Source organism: Onychostoma macrolepis, chromosome 14, assembly GCF_012432095.1.
Source record: "Onychostoma macrolepis isolate SWU-2019 chromosome 14, ASM1243209v1, whole genome shotgun sequence".
Lineage (NCBI taxonomy): Eukaryota > Metazoa > Chordata > Actinopteri > Cypriniformes > Cyprinidae > Onychostoma > Onychostoma macrolepis.
The window spans coordinates 9,653,081-9,680,157 of NC_081168.1; the positions used below are offsets into that span (position 1 = coordinate 9,653,081).

At 36.2% G+C, this 27,077-nt stretch overlaps 3 protein-coding genes across 5 annotated transcripts in view; 2 read left to right on the plus strand and 1 right to left on the minus strand.

Moving 5' to 3' along the window:
• Positions 1–270: 270 nt before the first annotated feature.
• The window catches only part of syce3 (synaptonemal complex central element protein 3), a 41,909-nt gene continuing 15,102 nt past the window's right edge, over positions 271–27,077 (minus strand). Inside the window, exon 6 of the mRNA XM_058797863.1 lies at positions 271–827. The gene's annotated coding sequence lies outside the window, so the exon portion shown is untranslated. The remainder of the gene's footprint in view (positions 828–27,077) is intronic.
• On the plus strand, positions 18,698–20,656 carry tmsb2 (thymosin beta 2). 2 transcript variants are annotated; one of them, XM_058797858.1, is made up of 4 exons: positions 18,698–19,127; positions 19,779–19,883; positions 20,089–20,186; positions 20,324–20,656. In XM_058797858.1, the coding sequence occupies exons 2-4, from the start codon at positions 19,784–19,786 to the stop codon at positions 20,459–20,461; spliced, it is 336 nt and encodes a 111-aa protein (XP_058653841.1). In that variant the 5' UTR covers positions 18,698–19,127; positions 19,779–19,783; the 3' UTR covers positions 20,462–20,656. The 2 variants fall into 2 exon arrangements, with proteins under 2 accessions (XP_058653841.1, XP_058653842.1); XM_058797859.1 differs by lacking the exon at positions 20,089–20,186 and having other exon boundaries at positions 18,711–19,127.
• On the plus strand, positions 20,800–27,042 carry wnt8a (wingless-type MMTV integration site family, member 8a). 2 transcript variants are annotated; one of them, XM_058797856.1, is made up of 7 exons: positions 20,800–22,759; positions 24,565–24,815; positions 24,951–24,984; positions 25,108–25,246; positions 25,505–25,630; positions 25,735–25,877; positions 25,987–27,042. In XM_058797856.1, exons 2-7 carry the CDS (start codon positions 24,745–24,747, stop codon positions 26,551–26,553), a joined length of 1,080 nt encoding a protein of 359 aa, XP_058653839.1. In that variant the 5' UTR covers positions 20,800–22,759; positions 24,565–24,744; the 3' UTR covers positions 26,554–27,042. The 2 variants fall into 2 exon arrangements, with proteins under 2 accessions (XP_058653839.1, XP_058653838.1); XM_058797855.1 differs by having other exon boundaries at positions 24,682–24,815.

A 27,077-nucleotide genomic window follows, 5' to 3' on the forward strand; every position in this document is an offset into this window, starting at 1 on the left:
GGACATATATGGACATATGGATATATTTTAAAAATGCATTTTATTCCTGTGATGCAAAGCTGAATTTTCAGCAGCCGGTCTTCTTTCTCCAGTGTCACATGATCCTTCAGAAATCATTCTAATATGGTGATTTGCTGCTCAAGAAACATGTTATTTTATTACTATCAGTGTTGAAAACAGTTGTGCTGCTTAATAGTTTTGTGGAAACTGTGATTCAGGATTATTTGATCAATAGAAAGTTCTTACATTTATTTGGAATTGTAACATTATAAATGTCTTACTGTCACTTTTAATCAGTACAACAAATGATGTGAAGCATGGATATTTTACATGTCTAAAGCATATAAAGTGAATAAATTAGTCTTAATCGCCTTTTTACATAAAACAAGACAAACCTTAATTTCCCTCCTTCCTTCAAGTGTTTGGTTCACGCATACTCGTATAGCAGCTCATCAGTTCTTCATTCCAAGTCTGAACTATTTTCTCAGTTCAGTCTACTCAATTTACAATTAAAGAATTCTGTAACTACAGTCTCAAATTCTTCTATAGCAACAGACAGATGGATTGGAGACAGAACTGATCTGAACATGAATCTCTGAGCAGAATGTAATGCAGCCTTGAATATGATGTGTCAGAAAAATCAGTCATCTTCCTAAACATTTCCCCATCAAACTGACATGACTGCAATTCCAAGCGGTTCAGGCTGAAATCATGTGGAGCATTGACTGGAAGCAGATAGCCTGACTAGTAGTTTTTTAAAATCCCGTCTAGCATCTTATCTGGTCACCACCTGCAGTCCAGCACCTACTGCTTCCTTGAGATGCCCTCTGAAAAAAAAAGAAAAATTATAACGGTTCATCACTATCCTTAGGTTCAAAAGCATAAGAAAAATTCTCATCCTGAATATTTGTGTGTGTGTGATGTGTTTGAGAGTGAGTACCTGTGAAGTTTGAAGGGCACTCTCAGCTCTTATTTCAAGAGTTATTTCATGCATACATAAGCATCTAATTACAAATTCACGCTAATTACAAATATATATATATATATATATATATATATATATATATATATATAAAAGAAAACCTGAAAACCTTGAAATGAACAGCACCACAAATTAAATACAGTGGGGGAAATAAGTATTCAACACTTGAACAATTTTTTTATTAAACACATTTCCAGTGCAGCAAGTAACATGAAATTTTGACCAGATGTTGGTATTAACTCAAGAAATCTACACAGATAAAGAAATAATAAAATTACAATCCATAAAAAAGTTATATTTAATGAAGTGAAATAGGAGAAGAAAAAAGTATTGAACACACAAAGAAAAAGCAGTACACCAAGGCAAGACAACAGCTGATTTCACAACTCCTAAATGTTCCTGTAAGCACCATTGGGTCCATTATACGCAAGTGGAAAGAAAAAAACTCCACCATCAACCTGCCACGCAAAGGAGCTCCTCGAAAGATTTCTGATCAGGGAGTCAGAAGGTTAATCAGAAGAGTAATCCAAGAGCCAAGGACCACTCGGAAAGAGCTACAGAGAGACTTGGAAGCAGCAGGTACAGTTGTCACAGAGAAAACTATAGGCAATGCACTCCACCGCCATGACCTCCATGCACGCTCACCTCAGAAGGCTCCATTTTTGAAGAAAAGGCATGTTGAAGCTTGTTTGATGTTTGCTACAAAACTTTTGGACAACCCTGTGAATTACTGGGAGAATGTAGTCTGGTCAGGCAAGACAAAAATTGAGCTTTTTGGCAATAATACCACACGCCATGTTTGGAGGAGAAATGGCTCTGCGTATGACCCTAAAAATACCATACCAACAGTGAAGCTTGGAGGTGAAAGCATCATGGTATGGGGCTGTTTTTCTTCTCATGGTACTGGCAGAATCCATGCTATTGAAGGGAAGATGAATGGAGCCATGTACCGGAAAATTCTTGAGGTGAATCTGTTACCATCCGCCAGGATGATGAGGATGAGACATGGATGGACATTCCAGCAGGACAATGATCCAAAACATACTGCAAAGGAGACTCGGAATTGGTTCCAGAAGAAGAAAATAAAGTTGTTGGAATGGCCCAGTCAATCACCAGACTTAAACCCAATAGAAAATTTATGGAAGGAACTGAAGATCAAGATTCACAAGAGGGCCCTGCGGAACATTCAAGATTTGAAGACAGTCTGTTTAGAAGAATGGACCAAAATCCCACCTGCGCACTGTGAACGATTAGTTTGTTCATACAGGAAGCGTCTTGAAGCTGTTATTGCAAACAAAGGCTTTTCCACCGAGTATAATCTCAGTTAGTGTGTTCAATACTTTTTTTCTGTGTCATTTCACATAACTTTTTTTATGGATTGTAATATTCAATATTTTTTCTCTGTGTAAATTGCTTGAGTTAATACCAACATCTGGTCAAAATTTCATGTGCATTGCTGCACTGGAAATGTGTTTAATAAAAAAATTGTTCAAGTGTTGAATACTTATTTCCCCCACAGTAAATAGTGAGCTATAAAAATATAATCTATTTACATGAGTGTTCTGAAAGAACCAGTTCATTAGAATGAATCAGATTTCTAAGCCTACATAAGTAAAACAAACTGATTCACTAGAATGAATCAGACTTTCTAAGCTTACATAAGAGAAAGAGAACCAAGTAAAACAAACTGATTCACTAGACTACAGCTTTCCAATGCTACATAAGACATATGGATAGTCAGGACAGTTTCATACGATTCACTAATGAACCTGACTTTCCAAGGCTTCATAAAAGAGAGAGGACAAAGTCAAATTAACCAATTCACTAGAATGATTCAAACCTTCAAATGCTACATGACATATGGAGAGAGGGGATTGTTCAGGTTGAACTGATTCACTAGAAAGAATCAGACTTTCCAAGGCCATGTAAAGAAGAGAGGGCTTGGTACAACAAACTATTCAAAGAGTGGAATAAACTACTTCACTAGAATGAATCTTTCCAGCGTTACAAATAACATATGACAGAGAGGGCAGAGTAAGACAGACAAATTCACTAGACGGAATCAAACATTTCAATACATGGGTCAAAGACAAGATGTCCCATTTTGACGTCCGCATTAAATTTAATGTACAAAAGTGGTTTTATAGACATAGAAAGCATATTAAATGCAAATGAATGTTTCAAATAACTTTTGTGAAAATGCGCTAAATAATGTTCAATCGTCATTCAGCGTAACATAAATTTATGTAAAAATGAACAAATTTAAAATATACAAAAGAAAAAGTAACATACTAAATTTTTTATGCTGGGCAACGATTAATCGTGATTAATCGATTCCAAAATAAAAGTTTTTAATTATATAATGAATGTGTGTGTACTGTGTATATATAAAGACACATACATACAGTACACTGTTAGACATTTCTGTAATTTCTACAATTATTTACTCTCTCACCCATACTGCAAATTCCCTTTACAGTAAATAACTGTAATACCCTTTGCATCATGGGAATTTTCTGTTATGTCAAACCCCACATATATACAGAGACTTGCTGTATTTTTAAAATTGCTGTATACTACTGTATTTGCCATAACGGCCTCTTTGGCGCCATTCTATTGAGGTAGTTTTATTTTCCTCATTTCTTACATTTGGATTGACACGATTTGCCCAACACCATTTCTACAACGCCGCAACAGCTTGGGACTGACTACACTGGACGTGTTACATCGCTTGTAATGATTGGAAAATCCGTTTGTCTGTCATGTCAGAAACAGTGCGAGCGCTTGGAGTACATCTGTACATCAGAAATATACCAGGGCATCACTTTACTGTCCGCATTCCACTGTAGATAGTATAATAGGTTCTATATTGTCTTTTCGAGTCACACTTTTTTTGCCTGGGGATGAACCCATGAGAGTGGAAGAGCTCCGGAGAACATCTACGCTGTGTGTCAATGCACCTTACGAGAGAATAAGACCAGCAAGCAAGGTAAAAATATATGTACGTTTGTCTGTGTGTTTGTGTCAGATTTTTGCACACCAGTTTTAACCTAGTAATATTTACCCGTCAACATGGCGGTAACAAACTTTACTAAGGTAAACTGCGCTGTCGTTTCAAACGACTTTTGTCAGCTTATTGAATTAAGTTACCGAATTAAAATTATTTTTATCAAAGGTGGTGGCCACGTTTTGGAGCAGCACCTGGGTTTTGCAGATGGCTATTTATTTTTTGTGAGGATAAATCCAGAGGATACAACATAATGCACTGTTCCGGCATTGGAAGACTGTATTTTTAAGTGTTATACATAAAATGTTTTAAATAAAGAATTTGATATTTTGTAATAAATGTGTCCGTTTTAATTGAATGCCAGTAGTACCTATGTAGAGTAAAAATAAAATGAATTTTATATAAAAATGATAAAATTAATGAAGTCTATATTAAAATGAATGAATGACAATAGTATACTGATTAATTGGATTATTTTTTACAGTAATTTACAGTAAATCAAATACAGTTTGCTACTGTAAATTTTAATTACAGTAACTTACTGGCAACAGTGTTTGAAATGTCTAACAGTGTATATATTTTGAAAATATTTATATATTTATATTCATATAATTTTTATTATATGTAAATATATTTAATATATAAACATAACATTTGTCTTAAATATATACATGTGTGTGTGTGTGTGTATTTATATATAAATAATAAATATAAACAGCACACATATATATATGTACAAAAAAAAAACGTTTATTTTGGATGCGATTAATCGCGATTATTCATTGCCCAGCACTATACATTTTATTATTTTAAAAGATTAAAAACAAGTGGGTAAAACCTAGTGGTTTAAAGGATATAAAGATTGGAAAAGAATTAAAGATTACAATTATTATTATTATTATTATTTTTTTTTGTTATAAAATCTTTTAATGTCATCTAATGATTCTGGCTCCTAATATGGCTGACAAGATTTTTTAGTATATGAACTATTGTTACACTGAATGACATTTTAGCAAGTGTCTTCTGTAAATCATGGTAAAACATATGATATTCAATATTTTTGCTCAGAAAAAAAAAAAAACTTCAACTTAAACATGACACATTCTGCTGTATGGGAAAAAATAATTTAATTTAAAGCTGTATTAAATTTAGATTTGTTTCTAGAAAACCCCTTTTTACCTTTGACCAACATACATACAGTGTGCGAATAATAAAACCAGCAATGCAGTGTTTGGTCGCTATCCACAACCTACTCGCTGTGCAAAAAGTAGCTTGTTACTGGAAAACCTACACAATTTAAAAAAAAATGTAATTCAGGTAGTAGCGTTGTTACTTTTAGCGAGTTACTCCACAACACTGACACTAATCTGTTCACATACGTGGGAGGCAGTGGAGGAGTCACAGCAAGGAATCACTCTCTCACTGAGGTGCAGGTGGAAACAGAGTCTTTTTAGTGATTCATGCGAAGTCAGTTCTGAGAGTCTCAGCCTCACCTCCCCTCTAGTGGATACACGCTGTCAGTCTCCCATTGCTATGCAGGCTGGAAGCCCTCAAGAAGGCCCGAGGCAGGTGCTAAAGCGATATGTAAGTGTATTTGTGAGGGAGTGAGTGTGTGTGCGTCAGAGACAGAAAGACTGGACTTGTTTGTTCTGATTTGGCTGTCTGTCAAAAAGCAAGATATTTAGCTCTTTTTTTCCCCTTCAACGGATGAATATTAAATCTAGTGTTGACTCGCTGGAAGTGGTTTTCCCTGCAGACTTCACACCTCTTCTGCCCTTCGCTAGAGAAACGAAACATCCGGCCTATATTTGAATTTTTGGCAAAGAGGAAATCAGCTATGAATGGGTCATCTGGAAACATCTGTGGCCACAATCATTACTTTCCTTCCTTCTCCACACCTCCGCTACACCAACAAACATTAGCGCAACGCTTTCACTCATCTGAATTACCATGGTAACAGAGCCCACTGCGAAAACTGACAAACAACAGCGAGCTGGTTGAAGATCTGTCTCGATATTTCATAACAACCACAGAGTGAGCCAAGTGTGTGTGAGTCAGAGATGGACCTGACGACGGAAGCATCTGTCATAGCTCTTGTATCTGCATTGGGAACGGTATGTGCTTATATTCAAAGGTGTAAAAAGTTCTGCGAAATTATACTTAATGTAAGGGTACTGTGTTGGAAAAATGTACATAGCCAAAATTTGGAAAAAAAAACAAAGTTTCAACATGAACATTAACTGAAGTATTTAAAAAGGTAAAAAGCTTGTTCAAATTTTAAAGAACACTGTAACACGTATAGAAGCGCATAAAACTTCCAAAAATAATTTTGTAACACTTTAGTATAGGGACCAATTCTCACTATATATAACCAGTTACTTATTAGCATGCCTGTTATTATCATATTGGCTGTTTATTAGTACTTATAAAGCACATATTCTACATGACCATATTCTACATCCCTAATCCTACCCAATACCTAAATTTAACAACTAGCTTACTGACTAGTAATAAGCAGCAAATTAGGAATTAATTGAGGCAAAAGTCATTAATTGAGGCAAGAGAATTGGACCTTAAAATAAAGTGTGGCCAATGATTTTATTATTCATATTTTATTTAAATTTTATTAATGATATTTTTCCCCATTAAAGCTACCCAAACATGTTAATTTGAATTTACTTGAGAAGACAATTTGTAAGATAACACTATCAAAGGTACCAATAAATAACCAATAAATATTTCTTTTGGCTCTTTTAAATAAAATATTATTATTTAAGGATAAAAAAATCTTGGATTTTTTTTCTCTTATTTAATATGTCTATACAACAACAATCCTGAAAATCTTTTATTTTATTATTTAAATGATAGCACATACATAAATACATTACTTTAATAATACTGTAATACCATTACCAATAATACTGTAAAATACAAATATTTAATAATAATAATAATAATAATAATAATTTTACAGAACAACAGTAAATTAATACTTATATTCATATCTGTCTTAATTTCTTTGCTTCATCAACATTAATCTATAGAGCTTTTATTTTGGCAGAAAACTGTTGTAAGGCCTTAAAAGCTTGTCTTCATAAACTTATAACCAACTAATTAGTTAACCAATTAATCTTAACTAACTAACCAATAAACTAATCATTACAAATTTGGAAAGATTGTTGGCAAGTGTTGTGTTTTCAAATGCACATTACAAGCAACCCAAACTCTCAGTGCTTGCAAAGATACAGTTTGTGTGGAGCAGCATTTACTGTGAACTGATCCACTTGTAAACAAACACAGTGCCATGTTTCACTCTATCAGCCAGCTGATGAGTATCAGTTTCATATAATCAACAACACCGATTTTTACTCTCATTTGGCACATGGCAAGTAACAATTTTAGACCCTGACTGAGATGCTAAGCATGTTCCACACACAGCCTCTGGATGAAGCTTTTACACTCTAAAAATAAGTGAAAGGTATATGCAATGACATATAATCACTCAAGTACATTATACTCGTGTCTGTATTCCAGTCAGTCTGTACTAAGGTCAATATGCAGGTGAAGGATTCATAGCAGCACAGAGTAACATATATATGGGTGACATGCCATAGCCCCTGTGGACAGAATGAAGTGGATGGAAGTGAAGGCTGGAGCACAACACATGGGGACAGACGGGAATTCTGATGCAATGAATCTCTGAGGGCTTTTCTTCATGCCATAAACAACATCTGCTCTTTTCTTTGCACCCACTGCACGTATAAAAGAATCTCTGAGCTGACATAGTGTGCGACTGCTTCAGAGAAATCTTTAGGTACATAACAAAAGTGAATGGAAACATCTCTCCCATTAAGTGCATTTGATTGTTTCTGAAGGCACTGAGGTTATGGATACCCTAAAATTGTCTCAGAATATAAAAATGTAGTGGTTGTTACCTGAAAGAAGTAAGGATAAAAGCAGAGATGACATTACTGCCTCGCTTTGTCTCCATTTGTTTTCTTCTGTGTTTTGTGGCGGTGAATCATTTCTTTACCCCAAAGTACAGGAAACCTTTGACTTCCTGGCCCCCTGATGCATGAAATCTCCTTGTCAGGCTCGGCTGGTCATGGTAATTGGTCTCAATAGGCCAGGGGACAAGATAAACGGAGAGACGCCATTAAGACTTCACTTCCTGTTGGCATGCAGACCAATCTAGACGGCACAGACGCATTTACTCGTTTCTGCCCACTGCCAAGCAATTTGCCTTTTTTTTTTTTTTTTACCTCCACAGCTGTCTGTAAGAGCACTAGGCTTAAAGAAATTGAGGATTATTGAGTGGATACTTTAGAAAAAGCCAATTGTACTAATCCTATGGATTAGTCATGTTTTTCCTTTTTCTTCCTTTTTTTTTTTTTTTCCCCCTGCAAAGAGACATTTTGTGCCAATTTTAATTTCTCAGGAAAGTGGTCATAATGTAATTCTATTGTTGCGCTGAATTTGCTGTGTTTCTTTACTGTTCAGCCATGACTTCAGATGCAAGGTATTCAAAATGCCCATTCATCCCTTTGTGCTGCGTTCAACTCCTCTGAGTATTTAAATGTTTTATTGAATAAAGCGCAGAGTATAAAAAAATACTATTTTTGGTTTCTCAAGTGAAAATATTAAAGCAACCAAGCAAAGATGCTCTTAGCACTGGAAAAATAACATACTGACTAAAATCTCATCATTAATCTAACTCTAAACTCTCAACAGCCCCTCAAGAGAAAAGGCCTCTTCTTTATTAAACATGAGGCTGGATTACAAATATACTTACAGTATATATGCATGTATGGCTCTGAAAATGTATGATAAATGTCCCTCATTAGACAGAATTCATCCAAGTTCAAATTGAAGCCTGTTTTAATATTTGGATTGTTACTCTCACATATTTCACTATTAAAGAAGTAGTTTACCAAAGAATGACAATTCTTTCATTATTTACTCAACCTATTATTTCCAAATCTCTATTCTAATATTTTTTTAATGTTTTCTATAATATGGCAATACACACAGTGAACGAAAGCTCCAATAGCACCATATGATTCATGCACTATATTTCAAGTCATGAAATTTTTATTAAATTTTTCACTCTAAAACACTTTGCAGCTCTGAAAATAAAAATGTTGCAGCATTGAAGTCATAATGCTGGTTCTTGTGACCATATGACATTTTATGTTACTGACGTCCAATCTGCACCTTAAGTGTCATATTTGATTTAAGAGCTCAAATCGTTCATGTTCAGCTTTGCATGAATTATTTGAGAGTAAACTATGACTTAAATTTCAGTCCGTTCCTCACAAAAAAAATAAAAAAAAATAAAAATAAACATCTTATGGCAAAGTTTGACAGCCAGTGGCACAGCATAAACTATATAATCGGGGGGGAAACTGTGCGAGTTTGCAAAGATATCAGGGTGAATGAATGACAGAATGTTCATTTTTGGGTGAACCATTTCTTTAAAGAATATTTTTAAAAAATGAGTCTGAAGCCTCTAAACTGTTGCAGTCCAAGAGCTGGGTTTGCAGAGTGAGACTCCTGTAGCACTGACAGCACTTACTGAGAGAAAGAAGAATGGTCACTTATCTGCAGAAACCTGTGCACAGGCAAAGCTAACAGGCTTAGGAGATAGAGCCCAGCCTCAGCTGTGTAATTGCCTAATCCATTTCTCCTCAGGAAACCCTGGTGTAAAAAGTTCTGCTGAAGCACCAGGTAACATCATCTTGACCCATTTCTGCCTTTATCAGCTGCTAGTTTTGGTCTGGTGGTGGGAAGCTGAATGACACTCCACCCAGTGCATCTGTTAGGAAGCTAGCTCCTCCTACAGCAGGAGGTCCAGACTGCGGAGAAGACATTTTGAGGTCATACAGTGACAGTGGGTATGCTGACAAACGACCACTACTGGTGAAGATCCTTTAGTTTAGAGGGGGGCATCACAAACGAGATAGAGAGAATGCTTCTTTTACGGTCCTAGGCCTACATAGAGAGGCTTATCAAGAAGTCTTAACCACAAAAGAAAGAAAGAATGGGCGTGATTTGAAAGAATCTCATCAACACTATCTACAGTATCAATTACTCAGGATATATGTATGGTGGCTCGTTTTTATCAAAAGGGCTGGGCCGCATGTAATCCCATTAAAACAAAGACCTGGCACAAAATGAACAGGGCAAAATTATCTCAAAGGAGGTAATTTGTCAATGTAGTACCTGCACCTCAGAGGTGACCCTTGTCTCATTCTCGTTTCTAATCCAATCAATAGGCCTCCTAGTGGAGATACAACCACTCTGAATTTATAGAAACTTTCTGGAAGGTGAAACTTCACGTGTGTGGACTGTAAATGCCAAAGTGATTTTTAACCAGTGAATATTAACCTAAAGACCGGCAAAGAATAATACGTAATGCTACTGTAAGAAAAATCTGGGCCAAGGCCATGATCTAAAGTGTTCTGTCAGTAAGAGTTATATTATCCCAAGTTATTTATGTTGAAGTAACTTTAATTAGCTTAAGTAGGGTATTCTGTTGCCATCCATTCAGAGAGTGACTCCAACAGAGGACCTATAAAATAGCACATGACAAGACGTCATAGTCACAATTAGTTCCTGGCCTGTGTCATTGACTGCTTTAACATTAAATGTATTTAACAAGGGGATATTTCACCAGCCAGCACTGCAAATGACCCAATAAAACACTGCCTATATTAGCATATGACTGGATAACAGACAAAAAGTACTCTAATGATCAAAACTAACAAAAGCAAAGCAATATGGTTGCATCAATAAAATTATGTTAACTTGCTCTGTCATCATTTACTCGTGTCTTTTCAAGCCAATGACAATTTCTGATGAGAAAATGCAATTACAATACAGCAACAGCTTTTAAGCAACAAAAAGCAGCATAAGAGCATCATAAAAGTAGTTCTGATGAGTCAAAGTATTCTGAAGTCGTACAAGAGCTTTATGTAATGTTAGTTTTTTGGTTGATTCATGAATGAATCATTCTGTTGAGTCTGATCAGTTCAATGAATCGGTTAATCCATTTTACAAAACTAGTCTGAATAATTTTGCATAATTTTTGAGCTAGAAATCCTCATTCCTATTTGTTGGGAAGAAAAAGAGAACAACCAGGACATTCTTCAGAATTTCACCTTTAATGTTCCACAGAAGAAAGAAAAGTTTGGAATGGCATGAGGGTGAGAGCATGATGACAGAATTTTTATTTTGGGTAAACTAAATCACTGAGGGCAAAGCTCATCTCTTGCTTATCAATTCATCTCTTAATCAAAAAACCTTTCATGAACACAACAATAGCAGAATGGCACCAGACTTAAGTAACCAGAACAGCACATTGACAGAGAGCTGCCAAACCGCTGGTCTTTATTTTTCAGTCTCAGTGTGACTGAGTGTCCTTCTTCCTCTTATTTCTTTAGATAATGCCCCAGCTCAATGTTATTAATGCTCAATTTCACCCAATTATAAGACTCCTCAGCACTGGAAGGCAGCCAGTGAGGGAAGTATGGATGAGAGGAGAGAATAAGAGACACAGCTCTGTGTGCAGTCACTTAATGTGTGGAGGACAGGCGTCTGAGAACATGTGATTACTCCCCAACACTTGTAAACAGACACGTCAACATGTGCACAACACACACAGACACACAGCTATACATGCTTTATATTGTTTATCTCCAAGCACTGTCCGATTTGTACAAATGTAAGGGGACAAGTAACCCATTAATCCCTCTCTTGGGATCCTATCGAGTCTCTTGGAGCCCCTGCTACATCAAAACATCCCACTGACAAGTACATAATAGCACATCTCAGGGCTATAGTGTCTGAGGCCTTAGAGGTAGCCAATGGCCTATATAATAATGATAAAGTATGTCTTTTTATAATGGACATCTGCTTGTATAGAAGATCCTATTTTACATCTAAGTATATTTAAATAAATGTCATATCACGGCAAAAAGCAAGCTGAGAGCCTTTTTACAAAATAGACGCATTTTATCATTCACCCAGAATATTGAAACAATGCTCTGGAAAGGAGGGGGCAAATCAATACTCTCTCTCTGAGGAATGGCCTGTGAGCGGCTAAGGGAAAATTCCGGAGCAGCGATACGGTGAGCTGAGTCTAAGCACCTGAGGCCCTGTAAACTGAATTCATTTGTCTTTACCAGCACAGCCACACACACACAAACACTGGATGGTCAGTTCGCTGCTCATCTCCACTAAGCCCACAATCTGCCAGCTGTGCAGAACCCCTGCAACAGGAATCAGTCTCAATTCCCCATACAGCCTCGCCACGGCTCAAGCTTTCATTTTCATGTTTTTAGCATAGTCTGTTTTGGGCTTCTTAAGCATGTCAGTTTCTGGAGTCCTTGAATTTGTCAGCTTGTTGCTTTTTAATTGTCCTAATGATTTTAAAAAGCATTAAAAAATGTTTTCCTTCAAAGATTTCTAAAAATTACAATTCATGCAGTCAACATATGACTAGGAATTAAGGTAATCAATGAAACAGAAAAATTAAATATATTTATAAACAAATCAAAATACTACAATAAATGGCACAAATAACACAAAAATTAATTCAAATGAATGCATACAGAAATCAAATCAAATATCAAGTTAAATCCACTCTTGTGTTACATGTTTCTATTAAAATATCAATACATATCAGCAATAAAATATTTACATTAAACAAATACTCTTATAACAACTAGGGTGTCATCAATACACTGTGCGCCTAACTGCAGCACTCACGTGCATGCATTACACACACAATATTTACATTTTACCAGGAATCCTTCAGGTATTCGAGGGCAGTATCATGGTGCTACGATATATTTCAAAGAATATCATGATGGTACCGTCATGGCTATTTTCAGCACTTCAGGTGATTTATGTTGTGCTATTGGTGTTTTCATAAAATGTCTTTACTTGTACAGAGATGTTCACAAGCTGCACGTGCAGGTGTTTATCTTCTTCATTGCTGACAAGCAACAGGATCCATTTGTTGGTTTGGAGACTGTCCATAAATATCCACTTTATTAAGTTTTTATTTTATTTTTATTTTTTACTTCTAAAGTATCTTGATATTGTTTTACGGTGTGAGAAACTACTCCAAACAACTGCGTACATGAGTGAGCTCTGCGTCGAATCAAACTTTACGCTGGTATTTCAGCGTAAAGGCATCTCCTCTATTGATGTCCATTCAAACAGAACGGCATTTTGTCATATATATACATATACATATATATATATATATATATATATATATATATATATGTGTGTGTGTGTGTGTATGTATATACACACACACACACTTGTGTAATTGTATAGAAAAATATAAGCCATTTGCAAAATATACAAAGCAATAACCCAACACTATACACAAAGCAGTGGTTCTTAATTCATAAAGCCACTGGTGTCTGTTATAAAAGAAATGAATATGTCTGCAAAAACAGTGTAAACACATTCATCCGTAGCAATGCACCTTGGTGAGCATCATAATTAGTGTGCAATAAAAATGAGAATATATATACTGTAAACATGCTTCATTACTTTTGGGTAATTTTTTTAATTTTTTCAATTTTTTTTTTGGGTTTTTTTTTGCAACATTAATGTGTGGATTTTTATAGAAACACCTGAGAACAATTGTGACAAGACATGATAAAAGTTTCCTCTTTTTCCCAATTCATCTTCAACCCTTAGTTAGTGGTCTCCTTGTTTTTGCAGACATGAGCAAAAAACACTTTGAGACTATAAAAGAATATGCCAACAAATCTCTCTTTCTCTCTTCTCTGCCATTTTATCTGTCTCTCTCTCTCCACCCCAAAATAAACGAGCAGTATACAGTGATGCTCCAGATAGTAGTTGGTGTCTGAACCTGATAAGGTGCCTTGAGAGTGTGTGCTCTCCATGTACAGGTGTATGGTCTTCCCTGTTTTTCCTTTTCCCACCCCTCCTCTTTATCTCTGTCTCTGCTCACAGGCTGCTTGGGCCAGATAAACTCAAATCTGGGTGGAACATGAAGAATGTGTGTCCAGTTCTGCAGAAAGACCTTATATACAAACTATGCACCATTTACCATCTGTTCCATGGTTTCAAAAAGCAACTATTTGATAAGATCAGCGCCATACTTGCTTTGAAAACCATGTTACACACAATCTGTATTCATGATTAAAGGTATATTCTGAGTTCAGTACAAGTTAAGCTCAGTCGGCAGCACTTATAATGTTTTCCACTTCTTTTAAGTGAGGCAATCCATAAACAATAAAATTAGTCTGTTTAGTAGTCACAATATGGGTTTTAACATTATTTTAGTGCGACAAAAAAAAAAAAAGACAAATTTACAAATTTGTTGGCATGAAAAACAAAAAAATGTTTTTAACAGAAACATTAATTTAATTGCTTAATTAAATTATAGTCTTCACATTTCACATTTTAAATTCTCCAAAACTTTTACTATAATTAAATATCTCATTATAATTTTTGTTTTTCTTTGGCAATTACTTTTGTAGTAATCAATACTATGCCACAAATACTGTTTAATGACCTTGTAATGAACCTGAAACATTGCTTTAAGATAAAAATTATTTAAGTCACAAAAATTCCAGTGTCCATCCTTGCTGAACAGCTTTGTATACCAAAAAAAATAAAATAATAATAATTATTGCAATGCAATGTTTTAACAGCTTGGGTTCTGCTGTGCCAGTCATATATCCACAGTCCATGTTAGTGCACACACCATTTGTACCAGATCTTTCTAACCTTGAGCTTGACAACATACCAATGAGCGGAAAATACACCTACGTATCGGGCATAACAAGTGTCCAACTGCCTCTTTATGTCAGTTTGTGAACACTCACAAGGCAGAAAGCAACTAGGCTAGGAATGCAGAGAAAAATAGAAGACATTTCTGCTAAAGTATGTTTATGTGTGTGTACCCCTGTTATATAACACACTCAGCACTTTTTACATCTTTCAATTGAAAAGATTTAACAAGATATAGTCCTCAGATCACCTCTGAGACTCCAGGGCCTTTTATTTATTCATCTTCTTGCACTTTTGTTGAGTGCACTTGTAGTTTATGTGCATATCATTGTGTCACCATTCATAATAATGGCTTTACAAGAGCTATATCAAGAAAACTGACAACAAAACAACGAAAGCTTGGTTTTGGGTATGTGTGTGTGTGTGTGTGTGTGTGGTCGCAGGCTGCACTCACTGATGTGGGAAACATTGCTCTGTTCCAAAGCTTCGCTCCAGTGATCCCAGCGGTGGTATGTCATGTGAACCCAGCGTCAAAGAGCAGAAAATCGAGGGAAAGAGAGAAGAGAGAATGGGAGAGGATTGTCCATTGATGTGTGGGGATGTCTATAATCTCTTAAACGCTGCCAGGCTTTTATTGTTTCTAAACCTCATGAGTAAATACCACTGGCCTTTTTCTATTTCCATCGTAACCTTGACTGCTGTCAGGTCAGCACATCATAATTCTCTTAGTGGACACAGCCTCGCAGCGGTACGCGGTTGAAACTTAGGGCACAGAGTATGCTTCACCTGTCTCATTTATCTCAAAAACACTCCTGCACATAGTAAACGAGCCATTTTCTTCATTTTGCAACAAAATAAAAGCAAAGTTCATTGAACAAGTTCAGTTTTGGCCTTTTCAGAGAGTCAAATTCAACATTGCATGAGCGCTGAGTGATATAATAAAGATTTTATATTGGAACAATCAGGTACATTGACATCATCAAGCCCAAATGCAACACAACATGTCTAAAGCAAAGGTTCCAAAACTTTTTAATATAAAGGGCCAACTTGATTGAGTTAAATATTGAAGTAAATATTTTATTAAGTCCCTATATATTATTTTAAATGCATTAATTGTATTTTTACCATTTAAATTTAAATAAGAATTTAAAAATTATTTATTTATTATTTTTAACCAAATCCTTTTTTTTTTCTTCTTTTTTTTTACCAATGAAATGTTTAAATAAAATAAAATAAAATGAAGAAATGAAGAAATGCTCCCAAATAAAAACAAAGTTTGCATAACAAAATTACAATCACTACTATTAGCAAAATGCCTTTGAGGGCGTCAGTGAGTAATGCATTTTTCAAATCCAAGGTACTTAACAGAGCTCTTCAGTGCTGCCTCCATTTGAATGAGTTCATTGTACAGAGACCCCCACTGCTCATGGGGATTGATAACATGGTGTGGTATTTGGTTACTACAGCAATTGCATATGGTTTGATAGGTGGCTGTAAAATATACCTAAAATAAGGCTAGGTTTGCATGCTAAACAAAAACAAAAAATATTTGTTGAGTGGGATGAGTCATAAGAATATCACACATGTGACAATGAAGCATGCAGTTCTGTGGTTTGGAGGGGAAGATTGACGCCTGCATCTCTGGCCACATGGTGCTCAATTTATGATAAGCGTACTTATACTGCCACCATGTGGTCACATGCCATATAATCAGCTGTGAATCTTGCTGTACAACCGCGAGTGCATTTTGAATTTGTGAGAGGCTGATCTGAGCGAGGAACACAACGGTGAGTTAGTATGAGTTGACAAGACGCTAAAGAGGAGGAAAGTCTGTTGGCTTGCTTCTGGCCTTTTCATGAGGTAAATTGGATGTCTGACTGACCTTATCAATGGACTCTGGCCCCAAATCTCCTAACTGCTAGCATTTTACAGCTCAAAGGTTAATGGAAGGAGCTGGAGCCAGACTGAAGGTTATGGATGGAGCTCTCAGACATCAGACAACAAGCACGTCCTGATGTCTCCAACTCAGAGGAATTGCAAACTCACTTAAATGAGATTTAATGAGACTCGTGAAAGGATATTTATTGGATTTGCAACAATACAGTGGTTGCATGAATAAGCTGTACTATACAAATGGCATTTGGCATGATAAATAGGCTAGCTTTTAAAGCAGATGGCAATCTGCCAAAAAGAGTTTGTCTGAGTTTTGCAGATTACAAATGCTATGAATATATTTTTGAGTTTGAATCCTTGATTTGATTTCATATTTCAATTAGAAAAAAAAAAAAAAAAATCCCTTTTTGTTGCAGTTTAATGATATAGTTGCTGAAAGGAAATAGAACTTCACTTGAAGAGGGATGAATTAAGAAATGGTTTAAATATTTCAATATATAAAGAGCACCAGGTGCAGTCCTAAAATCAGATAGGTACTTGGTTTTATTTAAAGTTAAGATATACTATTTCAAGTCTTCTTATTATAACACACACATCCAATCTCCAAACCACGCATGTCCTATATAAGGTTGCAGGGATGCTGGAGCCTATCCCAGCCTCTCATGCCGAAGGCACGGAATCACCCCAGATAGAAGGCCAGTAAATTAATATTTTAACTTGTAATTAAATTAATAATGCTATCATAATGTCATGTATGATATTCCTGCATTGCACTATGCTGCCAAAGAGGGCACCAGGCACACTGAGCAAAATGAAACATCGCCATCTGCTGGTCTAGTGTCACACCAGCATCTACCTTGAACCTTCAAAAGATATTATGCACATACGTAGGCTACAAGTAATACATATAATCTCATTTTATAGTAGTGTACAGTACACACATCTTAAACAAATTTGTACATACAAATGCATATGAATGTTTTTGTATATACAACTTTTTATAGCCTATACAAGTATACGTGTAGCATGTTTCGGTAACATTAACTGTTCAACACAACAGCATTGTCAGAAACAAAAAATGTGAAGATTTGTGTAAGGAGGACAGGTAAATTAGTAAATTGACAAATGGATGAAGGAAAAAGATTAAGAAAAATTAACAGACAAATGGGAACAGACACGGACAGAGAAGTGAAAATAAATGAGCAAATATACTGAAAGTATCAAAAATTAAGTAATAAAATCTGATTCAAATTATATTATTATATGAATTTTAAAATTATTTGCAATTTCATTTTTTTGAGCATCCTGTTCTTATTTGTCTCAAAGCCGCATATAGGCCTATGAATGTATGTATGAAAAGTTTTTAAAGGAAGTTTCTTATGCTCACTAAGGCTGCGTTTATTTGACCAAAAATAATATATTTTATCTTAATATATTTTAACATTTAATTTATTCCTGTGATAGCAAAGGGGAATTTTCAACATCATTACTCCAGTCTTCAGTGTCACACGATCCTTTTTATTATTATCAGTGTTGCTTAACATTTTCATGGAAACCATGACACATTTTTGTCAGGATTCTTAAATAACAGAAAATTCAAAAGAACAACATTTGTCAGAATGGAATCTTTTGTAACATTATAAATGTCTTTACTGTCACTTTTGATCAATTTAATATCTTTACTGAATAAAAAAAATCTTACTGACACACACACACACTCACACAGCATTACGTAACATCCATCTAAAAAACAAGCCTGCTGACCAGTCTGACTGAAAAGTGAAATGATGTCACACTAATGTGAGATCCCATGACTAAGTAGGTAACTGACTAAATAATCACACCTAGCAAATTAATGAGAAAATGATATCAGATCACCAGTGATTTCAGCCTCAAAGACGTGCATATAAATTATAATACTGCATCATATAACCTGATTTCAATTTTTATTATTCATTTCTATGATTTAACCTACAGCTAGTTTTATACATTTAAAATGATATATGTGTAGGCTAATTATAGAAATGGTGCTTCCCCTTGGCTCAGCGAGGGCCACATTTTAAAATGAGACATGACTCAGGGTCTCAGGCAGTATGACATCCCAGCCCCCCACCAGACAGCTGCCACACGGTGTGACAGGACCCCGCTTCCAGCTAACCCTGCGATCCCAAAATCACATGCCCTTGTGTCCACTCTATTTGTCACACTCCATCTTTATTAATTCATCATTCAATCACGTATCGGCATCGAATGTCTGTTGTCTACGGAGCATGAATATTAACCGGACAGGATGGAAGGGATAGGCTGACTAAAGCTCTCCAGCATCCTCCCTCCCTCCCTCTCTCTCCTCATAATTCCACGCCCTAGCGGATACACAGACACCAGCAGACGCAGTCTGGGTAATCTCAGCAGATCCTCCTCTCTTTCTACCAGCCAGTGGATACAGCCACTTTGTGTTCTGCGGTAAGTCTTTTATCCATCATAACAATAACCATCCTCCTTTCTCTGTGTGTGGCTTGTGGGTTTTAGCATGAATGCGTCGACTGGAGATGGTAAATCCACTTTGGCTATAGGTGCGGCAGCCAGAGTGAAGAGAGATATAGAAAAATGGATGGCTATTTCTCCCGTGAGGTAGACACTGCAGTCTAGCATTTGAGGAAAAAGGCTGCCTGCATGCTAAAATGGAACAAAGAACAAAGACTTAGACATCATAAAGGAAGAAAGGCATCTCGTGAAAGTAAAGGGGGAAGATACATGTTAAGATGCATTGAGAGTTGGCTAGGTGGGCGGTTAGCATTGGAACATGATACATGCATGCTGGAACACACGTGTGCTACATGCTACCATCACACACACATGTACAGAGAGAACGGAAGCATTTCTTCTCTTAGCATCCGACTGACTTTTCTCAAAAAGAGAGCACTCTTGAAATGTAACATTTGAAATAATTGTAATATCTAGCTCTTTAAAAAAAAAAAAAAAATTAAGACCTTGCTGTGAAATGGCTAAAATAACAGGTGAAGAAACAGCATGCAAGATTCCTTTATGAAATGCTACAAAAGACAAAAGCAAGGTCAATGCTCTGTAAGTCACATCTGTCATCTCTGCTGACAGCAATCATGTCTGACAAGCCAGACCTCACAGAAATCGCCAGGTTTGACAAAACCAAGCTGAAGAAGACTGAGACAAAAGAGAAGAACCCTCTGCCCACCAAAGAGAGTGAGTGTCTGTTACATTACAGCATTCGGTGTGTCCAATCAGTTTGGGTGTGGTGTAGGTCTCTCTTTTCTCCCCCATCTGCCTTTCTCTTCTCTGCAGTGATCTGTCTACCTTCTCTCTTTATTTATTGTTTTGTTTCAGCCATTTCTTTCGCTTCCATCTTATATCCCTTTCTCTGTTTCTCTTCCACTCTCACTCTGCTCAGTCTTTTTTTCAGCTTCTTATGTCAGCAGATGGGTGTCAGCTCAAAGTCCTTCATCAGCATTGCAGTGCAGACCTAAGCCTGCTTGCAGAATTTCCCATGTGAATAAGCATTTTATTTGCAATAATGCCACGCTCCCGCATCCATCAAACACATCTCTCTCTTAAGAAGCTTTACTGACACAATAAAGGCATTTACTCTTCTAAAGCATTTATATTTCATCTCTTTCTGTTTTCAGCTATCGAGCAGGAGAGGAAAGGCGATGCCACCCCTTGACCTAAGAGACAAGGAGAAGACAAGCACAAGACATGTTCTTCTGACATGGCAGATATTACAATTCCTATTTCTGTTTAAAGGGTGCTATTGCCCCATGTGATGCATGGTTACCATTGCGATTGGAGTCACTGGGGCCTATGAATGGGAGTGTGATGAAGGGGGAACACTTGAGACAGGGTTAAAAATATATTTTACCAAATTCTGTTTAGTGCATTTGTTTTTTTAATTTTTTAAAAGGGTTTCTTCATGAAATAAAGACAAATGAAATGTAAATCAAATAAAATACCAAATATGACTCCTCTTCTTAAAAAGACTTTTCTTTAGGTGTAAGTACATGATCATTCAAAACACAATGTAGTTTTGCTCACCAAGGTTGCATTTGTTTGATCAAAAATACAGTAAAAATATTACTACAATTTAAAATACTCTTAAAATTACTTTTTTTTTCTATTTTAAAATGTAATTAATTTTTGTGATGGCAAAGCAACCATTACTCTATTCTTCAGTGTCACATGATCCTTCAGAAATCATTCTAATGTACTGATCTGGTGCTGAAGTAACATTTCTTATTATCAGTGTTGATACTTTTGTGCTACTTAATGTTTTTGTGGAAACTTTTATACTTTTTTTTTTATTTTATTTTATTTTACAATACTTTGATGAATAGAAAGTTAAAAAGAACTGTTTATTGGAAAAAGTATTTTGTAACAAGTCTTTACTGTCACTTTTGATCAAATTAATAAATCCTTGATGAATAAAAGTATTATTTCCTTTGCCAAAAATCCTACTGAACCCAAACCTTTAACGGTACTGTAATTCATGAACCACTAAGTAAGTTGTCACAATGCGAACAGGTTTGAGAACAATACTCCTGAATTAAAATATATTGCAATAATCACCTGAGTTGAAATAAATATGTATAGGCTATGGCATATAACTTGTTGTTAAAGATGTGTGTTAGAAAGCATAAGATTTTTAGTAGCATTACTAGAAATACAGGCTTAATTACGAATTTACTTTGAAAATATTTTAGTTTTCAACCTGGCATAAACTTGGTGCTAATAAAAGGACGACCAAACGTGTGTATTATAAAAGTGTAAAATAAACGAGTTTGTTTTGTGGTGTAGCCAGCAGGGGCGCCACTATTAATTAGCCCATAACCTGATTATGTCACACCTGAAGCCACTTGTGGTATTATCGCTCATTGCGTTAAATATACCTTCATCCAACCAATGAGTTAAAATAGCGGTGAGAAAATTCGTCTTCACGTCAAGTCATGTACCCGCAAACATCGCTGATTGTCCGATACTACACGTACTTTACAGGGCTATTCTTGTTTTTACAATTAACACTTGCTGATGAGGTGCTAGAGGACGCGCCCAGATCTCCTTTGAACTCAATTATGGCTGAGTTGTTACTGAAAAGCGCGGCTGCGCTCTGGCGTCACTGTTCCTGCCAGTCATCTACCGCACTCAGAGCACCACAGTGCTTCTCCGGCCCTTATCGTCTTTTATGACCAACTTATCTCTCTCGAAATCTGACATAACTAAAACCAATAAAGTGAGCGGATAAAGACTTAAAAACACAAATAAAAAGTAAAATGTCTCTAATTGGTTTAAATAGCTTATGTTGCTCGTGCAAACGCCAAATAAACTGGTCCTTTTCGCAGAATATAGGCCTTGTGCATAGAAAGGTTTAGAAAAGGGTACGAGTTTCAGGAGGCATTGGGTACGTTAAAACGAGCCCGGTCTCAAGAAAATGCGTATAAATCGTACGCCAAATAAAACCAAAAACTCCTGGTATCGATACGCAAAAATGTTTGGCGTGCATATGATACGCATCTACCCCACAATCCTAATCCTACCCATCACGTAGCATATACACGCCAAAATCCATTTTTGCGCGTATCAGTTTATTTCTTTTTATTTGGGGTACTATTTATACGCACTTTCATGGGATCGGGTTGGAATGTTTTGTTTCATTAAAAGTCTGAAATTATTGAAAAGGCGAGCGTTGGCATGAATGTTTTTCTCAAACGCTTTAAATCAGCAAAGAAATTGTATTTTAAAATATGCATATTGATATAGTACTGGAAGCTATTTTGTTATGTGACAAAATTATGCAGAGGATTTTTATTTTAAGGTCATTACTTTTTTTGTCTTTTTTTTTTAAATTATTATTATTATTATTATTTAAAAGTAAGTTTATTCAGGTCAAATAATACCGTTAATGATTTTACAAATATTTTTCACAAAAACAAAATCCGTCTCAAAGTCATGTGTGTTTTATATTTCTTTAATCACAAAACAAGGCGAAAAGCCTTAACACAGCATAGGCTAATGAACTGCACCTGAGCTTCTTTGAGTGACTCGTCAAAATGGATCATCTGTGCAGCAAGGTGAGCCATGTTCCCTGATATCAGGCTGATATGGGGAGTAAACGCCTGTAATGGTCTTCTAGCCTTGTTTAATGCTTACTTTGTGATTATTCTTTCATTGCCCGTATTTGTTAGTCACATGAATTAAAGCGTGAAAGTAAGTGATGTGTCATTGCCCTCAGTTCCATAAAACCATTCTGAGATACCTGCGACAGAAAGTTTATGGCACGACGGTCCCGTTTAGGTTAGGTCTGCTTGTAAGATGATTGTTTAAAACGGGTTTGTTTTGTAACAAGTAGGTGTGGGAATTTGGGTTTCAGGCACCTTGTAGACTTGATCATGCCGATGTCCAATTAGTGGGGATTATCCTCACTTGCGCGTCCCTCCTTTGTCTTCCAGCCAGCAGCATTGGTTAAACCATTATCCGACCATCAAATAAATGCTGTTTTGAAAAGGGATTTTGAGTGGTTAACGATTTGATTCGAAGATGTCAATACGTGGTTTCAACAATTAATCTTCCACGAGCAACAACTTATAAAAATCACATCTCCATATAGCATATTATTTAATCGCAAATGTCATCGAAAGTAAAATGATGAAATATAATCGTTCTCATGATTATCCTTTTGTTTACATTGTTCAGCTGTTGATCCCCTCCTGACAAATAACAACTTAGTGTGAATTGGCTTATAGCCTATGTGTTTTGAATTACGCTAGTCTTACATGACACATGATTGAATTGTCAGCAGTAAGCTAAGCACTAAGTTATGAAAAAAGTTGTCCTATTATTAAAAACTATGATTTATGTCTGTCTCTCTCTCTTTTTCTTTTTTTCCTTTTAGTTTTTACCTTTTTTAATAAACCAATGACATGGGCAGCTTAAAAATGTATCCATTCTCACTCGAGTCCTATGGGTCAAATAAATCGTATATGCTATGGATTCTTTTATTTTTATTTTTTGTTGCAGACTAGTAGGCTACCTTTGATATGTTGCGCTCTATAATACATCCGACTACATTTCCAGACATTTTTCACACCAGAGCTGTTCCCAGGGGATCAGCTGGTCTTCTATTAACACCAGAGTGTCAGAGCCGTAGAAGTGTTACATGTTATTTGCATGGCCCTTAGGAACGGAGCCGAATGATTTTATGGCTTTTTGTATACAATGTAGAGCAGCCCCTTACATTTCAGTGTCATTTCCCGGTAAAACACTTTCCCAAAACGTGAAAAGCCAAGACTCAAATAAAGAACATCTATAAAGCCAAGAAGCTTAAATAAACCAACAGGGATTTAAAATGTTAAATGAACTATGACTATATGGGCTGTATTGTGTATAGCCTATTTATGTACTTTTTTGTGTATAGAATAGTCTAGTATTATTTCTAAACTAATAAACCCTTATTTAAGAAGGCAGATAAAAGAGCTATTCTGATGAAAAAATGCATGTCCAGTGGTAGGCTACATGTCCAATACGTAATCAACATTCAGCATATTCTTGAATACACTACACAACACCTTCAACGAGTGTAATGAATGGATATTAGACTAACAATTTGATGGCTTTGGACAGTCCAATTCATTTAAATCATCTTTCAAATGCACAAATGGTAGCACATTAAAGTGGAAAAAATGATTTTGAACGGACAGCAACTAACTAACTTGAACTAAATAAACAAATAGTCGGGTAAAAATAGTTTATCTATAAATATATACTGAAACGATCGCTTAATGAAAGATAGAAGGAAGGGCTTAGTGAAAACTGTTAATGCTTTGAAGTGCGGTTTAGGCCGCACAATTCCAGTGACCTCCTCGATGTCTTTTCACAGCGAATTGTCAAAGGTTGGGAGATACCTGTCACTCAAAGTTGGCGACAGGTATAAATGCCGTGCTCGTTCGAGCACTGAGTCACTTGTCTTCTGTCTCTTCCTGGGTATCCATCTCAGTGTTTGTGCCTTGCATCTCCACAAGAAGGGAGCATTGAAGAATCAGGGGTCGCTCACGCAGCAATGAACCCTTGCCAGCTTTTTGCATCGTTGGTGATGTCTATGTGCTGTCACATATTGTCGACAACAGCATGGTACAGACTTTTTTATTTTATTTTATAGAATATTCGAAATATTATATTTCAGTTGTTTTGTCACTGTTATTTATTTACAAAACTTATGCTAACGCATGCTTTTTCCCTTTGTTTTTTTTTTTTTCTTTCTTCAAGGTCGGTGAATAACTTCCTGATGACAGGACCAAAGGTAATTTAAGTTTTCCTATCTATGGTCAGCGATATTTTTTTTTTTTAAATGTTACTTTATTTCTTGTAGAAAAACGTCTGATCGTACAGTGTCTAATTAATGTTCGTCTTTTGCATTCATCAGGCTTACCTTACATACACCAGCAGTGTGCAGGCTGGGGCACAGAGTGGTATTGAAGAGTGTAAACATCAGTTCGCATGGGACAGGTGGAACTGTCCGGAAAGCGCACTGCAGTTATCTACACATAACGGTCTGCGAAGTGGTAAGCACTATTAAAATCAGATTATGCATTCTGCTTTATTTTTCACTCTTAAAAATGAAGGTTTTACAGCCTTTTGTGTGAGAACATTTTTATTTTATTTGTTATTTTTTTGTTATTTTTTACTTTTTGCACAAAAACTTATATTGCAACACCAAGAGCTTGCAAACACGTACTGTTACAGCTTTTATGTTTTACTTTGAAAATGCATTGAATTGAACATGTTATAATAATTTATTTATTATTATTTACTTTTATTAGCCACCAGAGAGACCGCTTTTGTGCATGCCATAAGTGCTGCTGGAGTTATGTACACTTTGACAAAGAACTGTAGCATGGGGGACTTCGATAACTGTGGCTGTGACGACTCCAAGATAGGAAAAATGGGTAAGACATTTTTATTATTTATTAATATGAACTACACTTATCTGTAATTAAAATTATAAAATGTTTTCAGACCAATAACATTAGACTGTTTTCTTCTTTCAAAGGTGGTCGCGGTTGGGTTTGGGGAGGCTGCAGTGACAATGTTGACTTTGGAGAAAGAATCGCTAAACAATTTGTGGACGCGCTGGAAAATGGTCACGACTCTCGCGCTGCAGTCAACCTGCACAACAACGAAGCTGGTCGACTTGTGAGTATAATTGTTTTCTCTTATTTATCTACTTTCTCTAGTCAAACGAAACCCTTTTGATTGCGGCATGTGGATGCGTATGGCTAATGTGAAACTTTCTATATTCCAGGCTGTCAAAGCAACTCTCAAAAGGACCTGTAAGTGTCATGGCGTGTCTGGAAGCTGCAGTATTCAGACATGTTGGATGCAGCTGGCTGATTTCAGAGAAATCGGTACCTATCTGAAAATCAAACACGATCAAGCACAGAAGCTGGAGATGGACAAAATTCGGATGAGGGCTGGTAACAGCGCGGACAATCGCGGCGCAATCGCGGACACGTTCAGCACCGTTGCGCGCACAGAGCTCATTTATATGGAAGATTCTCCAGATTACTGCGTGAAAAACCTCAGCCTGGGACTACATGGAACAGAAGGCAGGGAATGCCTACAAAGCGGAAAGAATCTTTCTCAGTGGGAGAAGAGAAGCTGCAGGCGGCTCTGCCACGAATGTGGTCTTAAAGTTGAAGAGAGGAGGATAGAGACTGTGAGCAGCTGTAATTGTAAATTTCACTGGTGTTGCACAGTCAAATGCGAAACATGCACTCAGACTGTGACCAAGTATTTTTGCGCAAAAAGGCACAAAAACCGTCGGCCGCACAACAATTCACGAAGAAGACAGCATGCGCGTAATAGATGAACTCAGCTTTGCAAATATATTAAGTTGTATATTTCCTATGTAAATATATTTTATGAGATTTTAAAATATGCGGCTTTTTCTCTAACTGTATATTATTCTGCACATTGCTATAAGAAAAAATGTCAATTCGAACCCCTATATTAGACACAAGGGTTTTCTCGTTCCCACTGTCAATTGAATGATCACATACCAAGTTCTAAATTCACATAGACCTAAGTTCATTGTTTGCACTTTTTCGTGATCGACATTACATCACAGATTTATTTACTTACAATTATGTTGAAAGGTTGTTTTGAATATTTGCACCATATTTCTTTTTCTCGCACAGATCACTTGACAGTGTGTAACGTTTCCCAAGGGGCTTGAAGTGTTGTTTTTATGGAACTTATTTAAGGCAATTATTTTTTAACTATCACATTGTGTTTATATATATTAAATGGACTTAATTTGTCTTGGGAAGCATATTAAATATTTAAAACTAAATTACAGTCTCCGAGTGGTCAATTTCATTGCGCATGTTTGGT

Bases quoted from the DNA above. Each gene is read 5' to 3' on its own strand.
- tmsb2 (XM_058797858.1), top strand. From the start codon at position 19,784: ATGTCTGACAAGCCAGACCTCACAGAAATCGCCAGGTTTGACAAAACC. The intron at 19,884-20,088 runs GTGAGTGTCTGT...CACTCTGCTCAG, and splicing joins CCCTCTGCCCACCAAAGAGA to TCTTTTTTTCAGCTTCTTAT. The intron at 20,187-20,323 runs GTGAATAAGCAT...TTCTGTTTTCAG, and splicing joins CTGCTTGCAGAATTTCCCAT to CTATCGAGCAGGAGAGGAAA.
- wnt8a (XM_058797855.1), top strand. From the start codon at position 22,739: ATGGATCATCTGTGCAGCAAG. The intron at 24,816-24,950 runs GTACAGACTTTT...TCTTTCTTCAAG, and splicing joins ATATTGTCGACAACAGCATG to GTCGGTGAATAACTTCCTGA. The intron at 25,878-25,986 runs GTGAGTATAATT...TCTATATTCCAG, and splicing joins ACAACGAAGCTGGTCGACTT to GCTGTCAAAGCAACTCTCAA.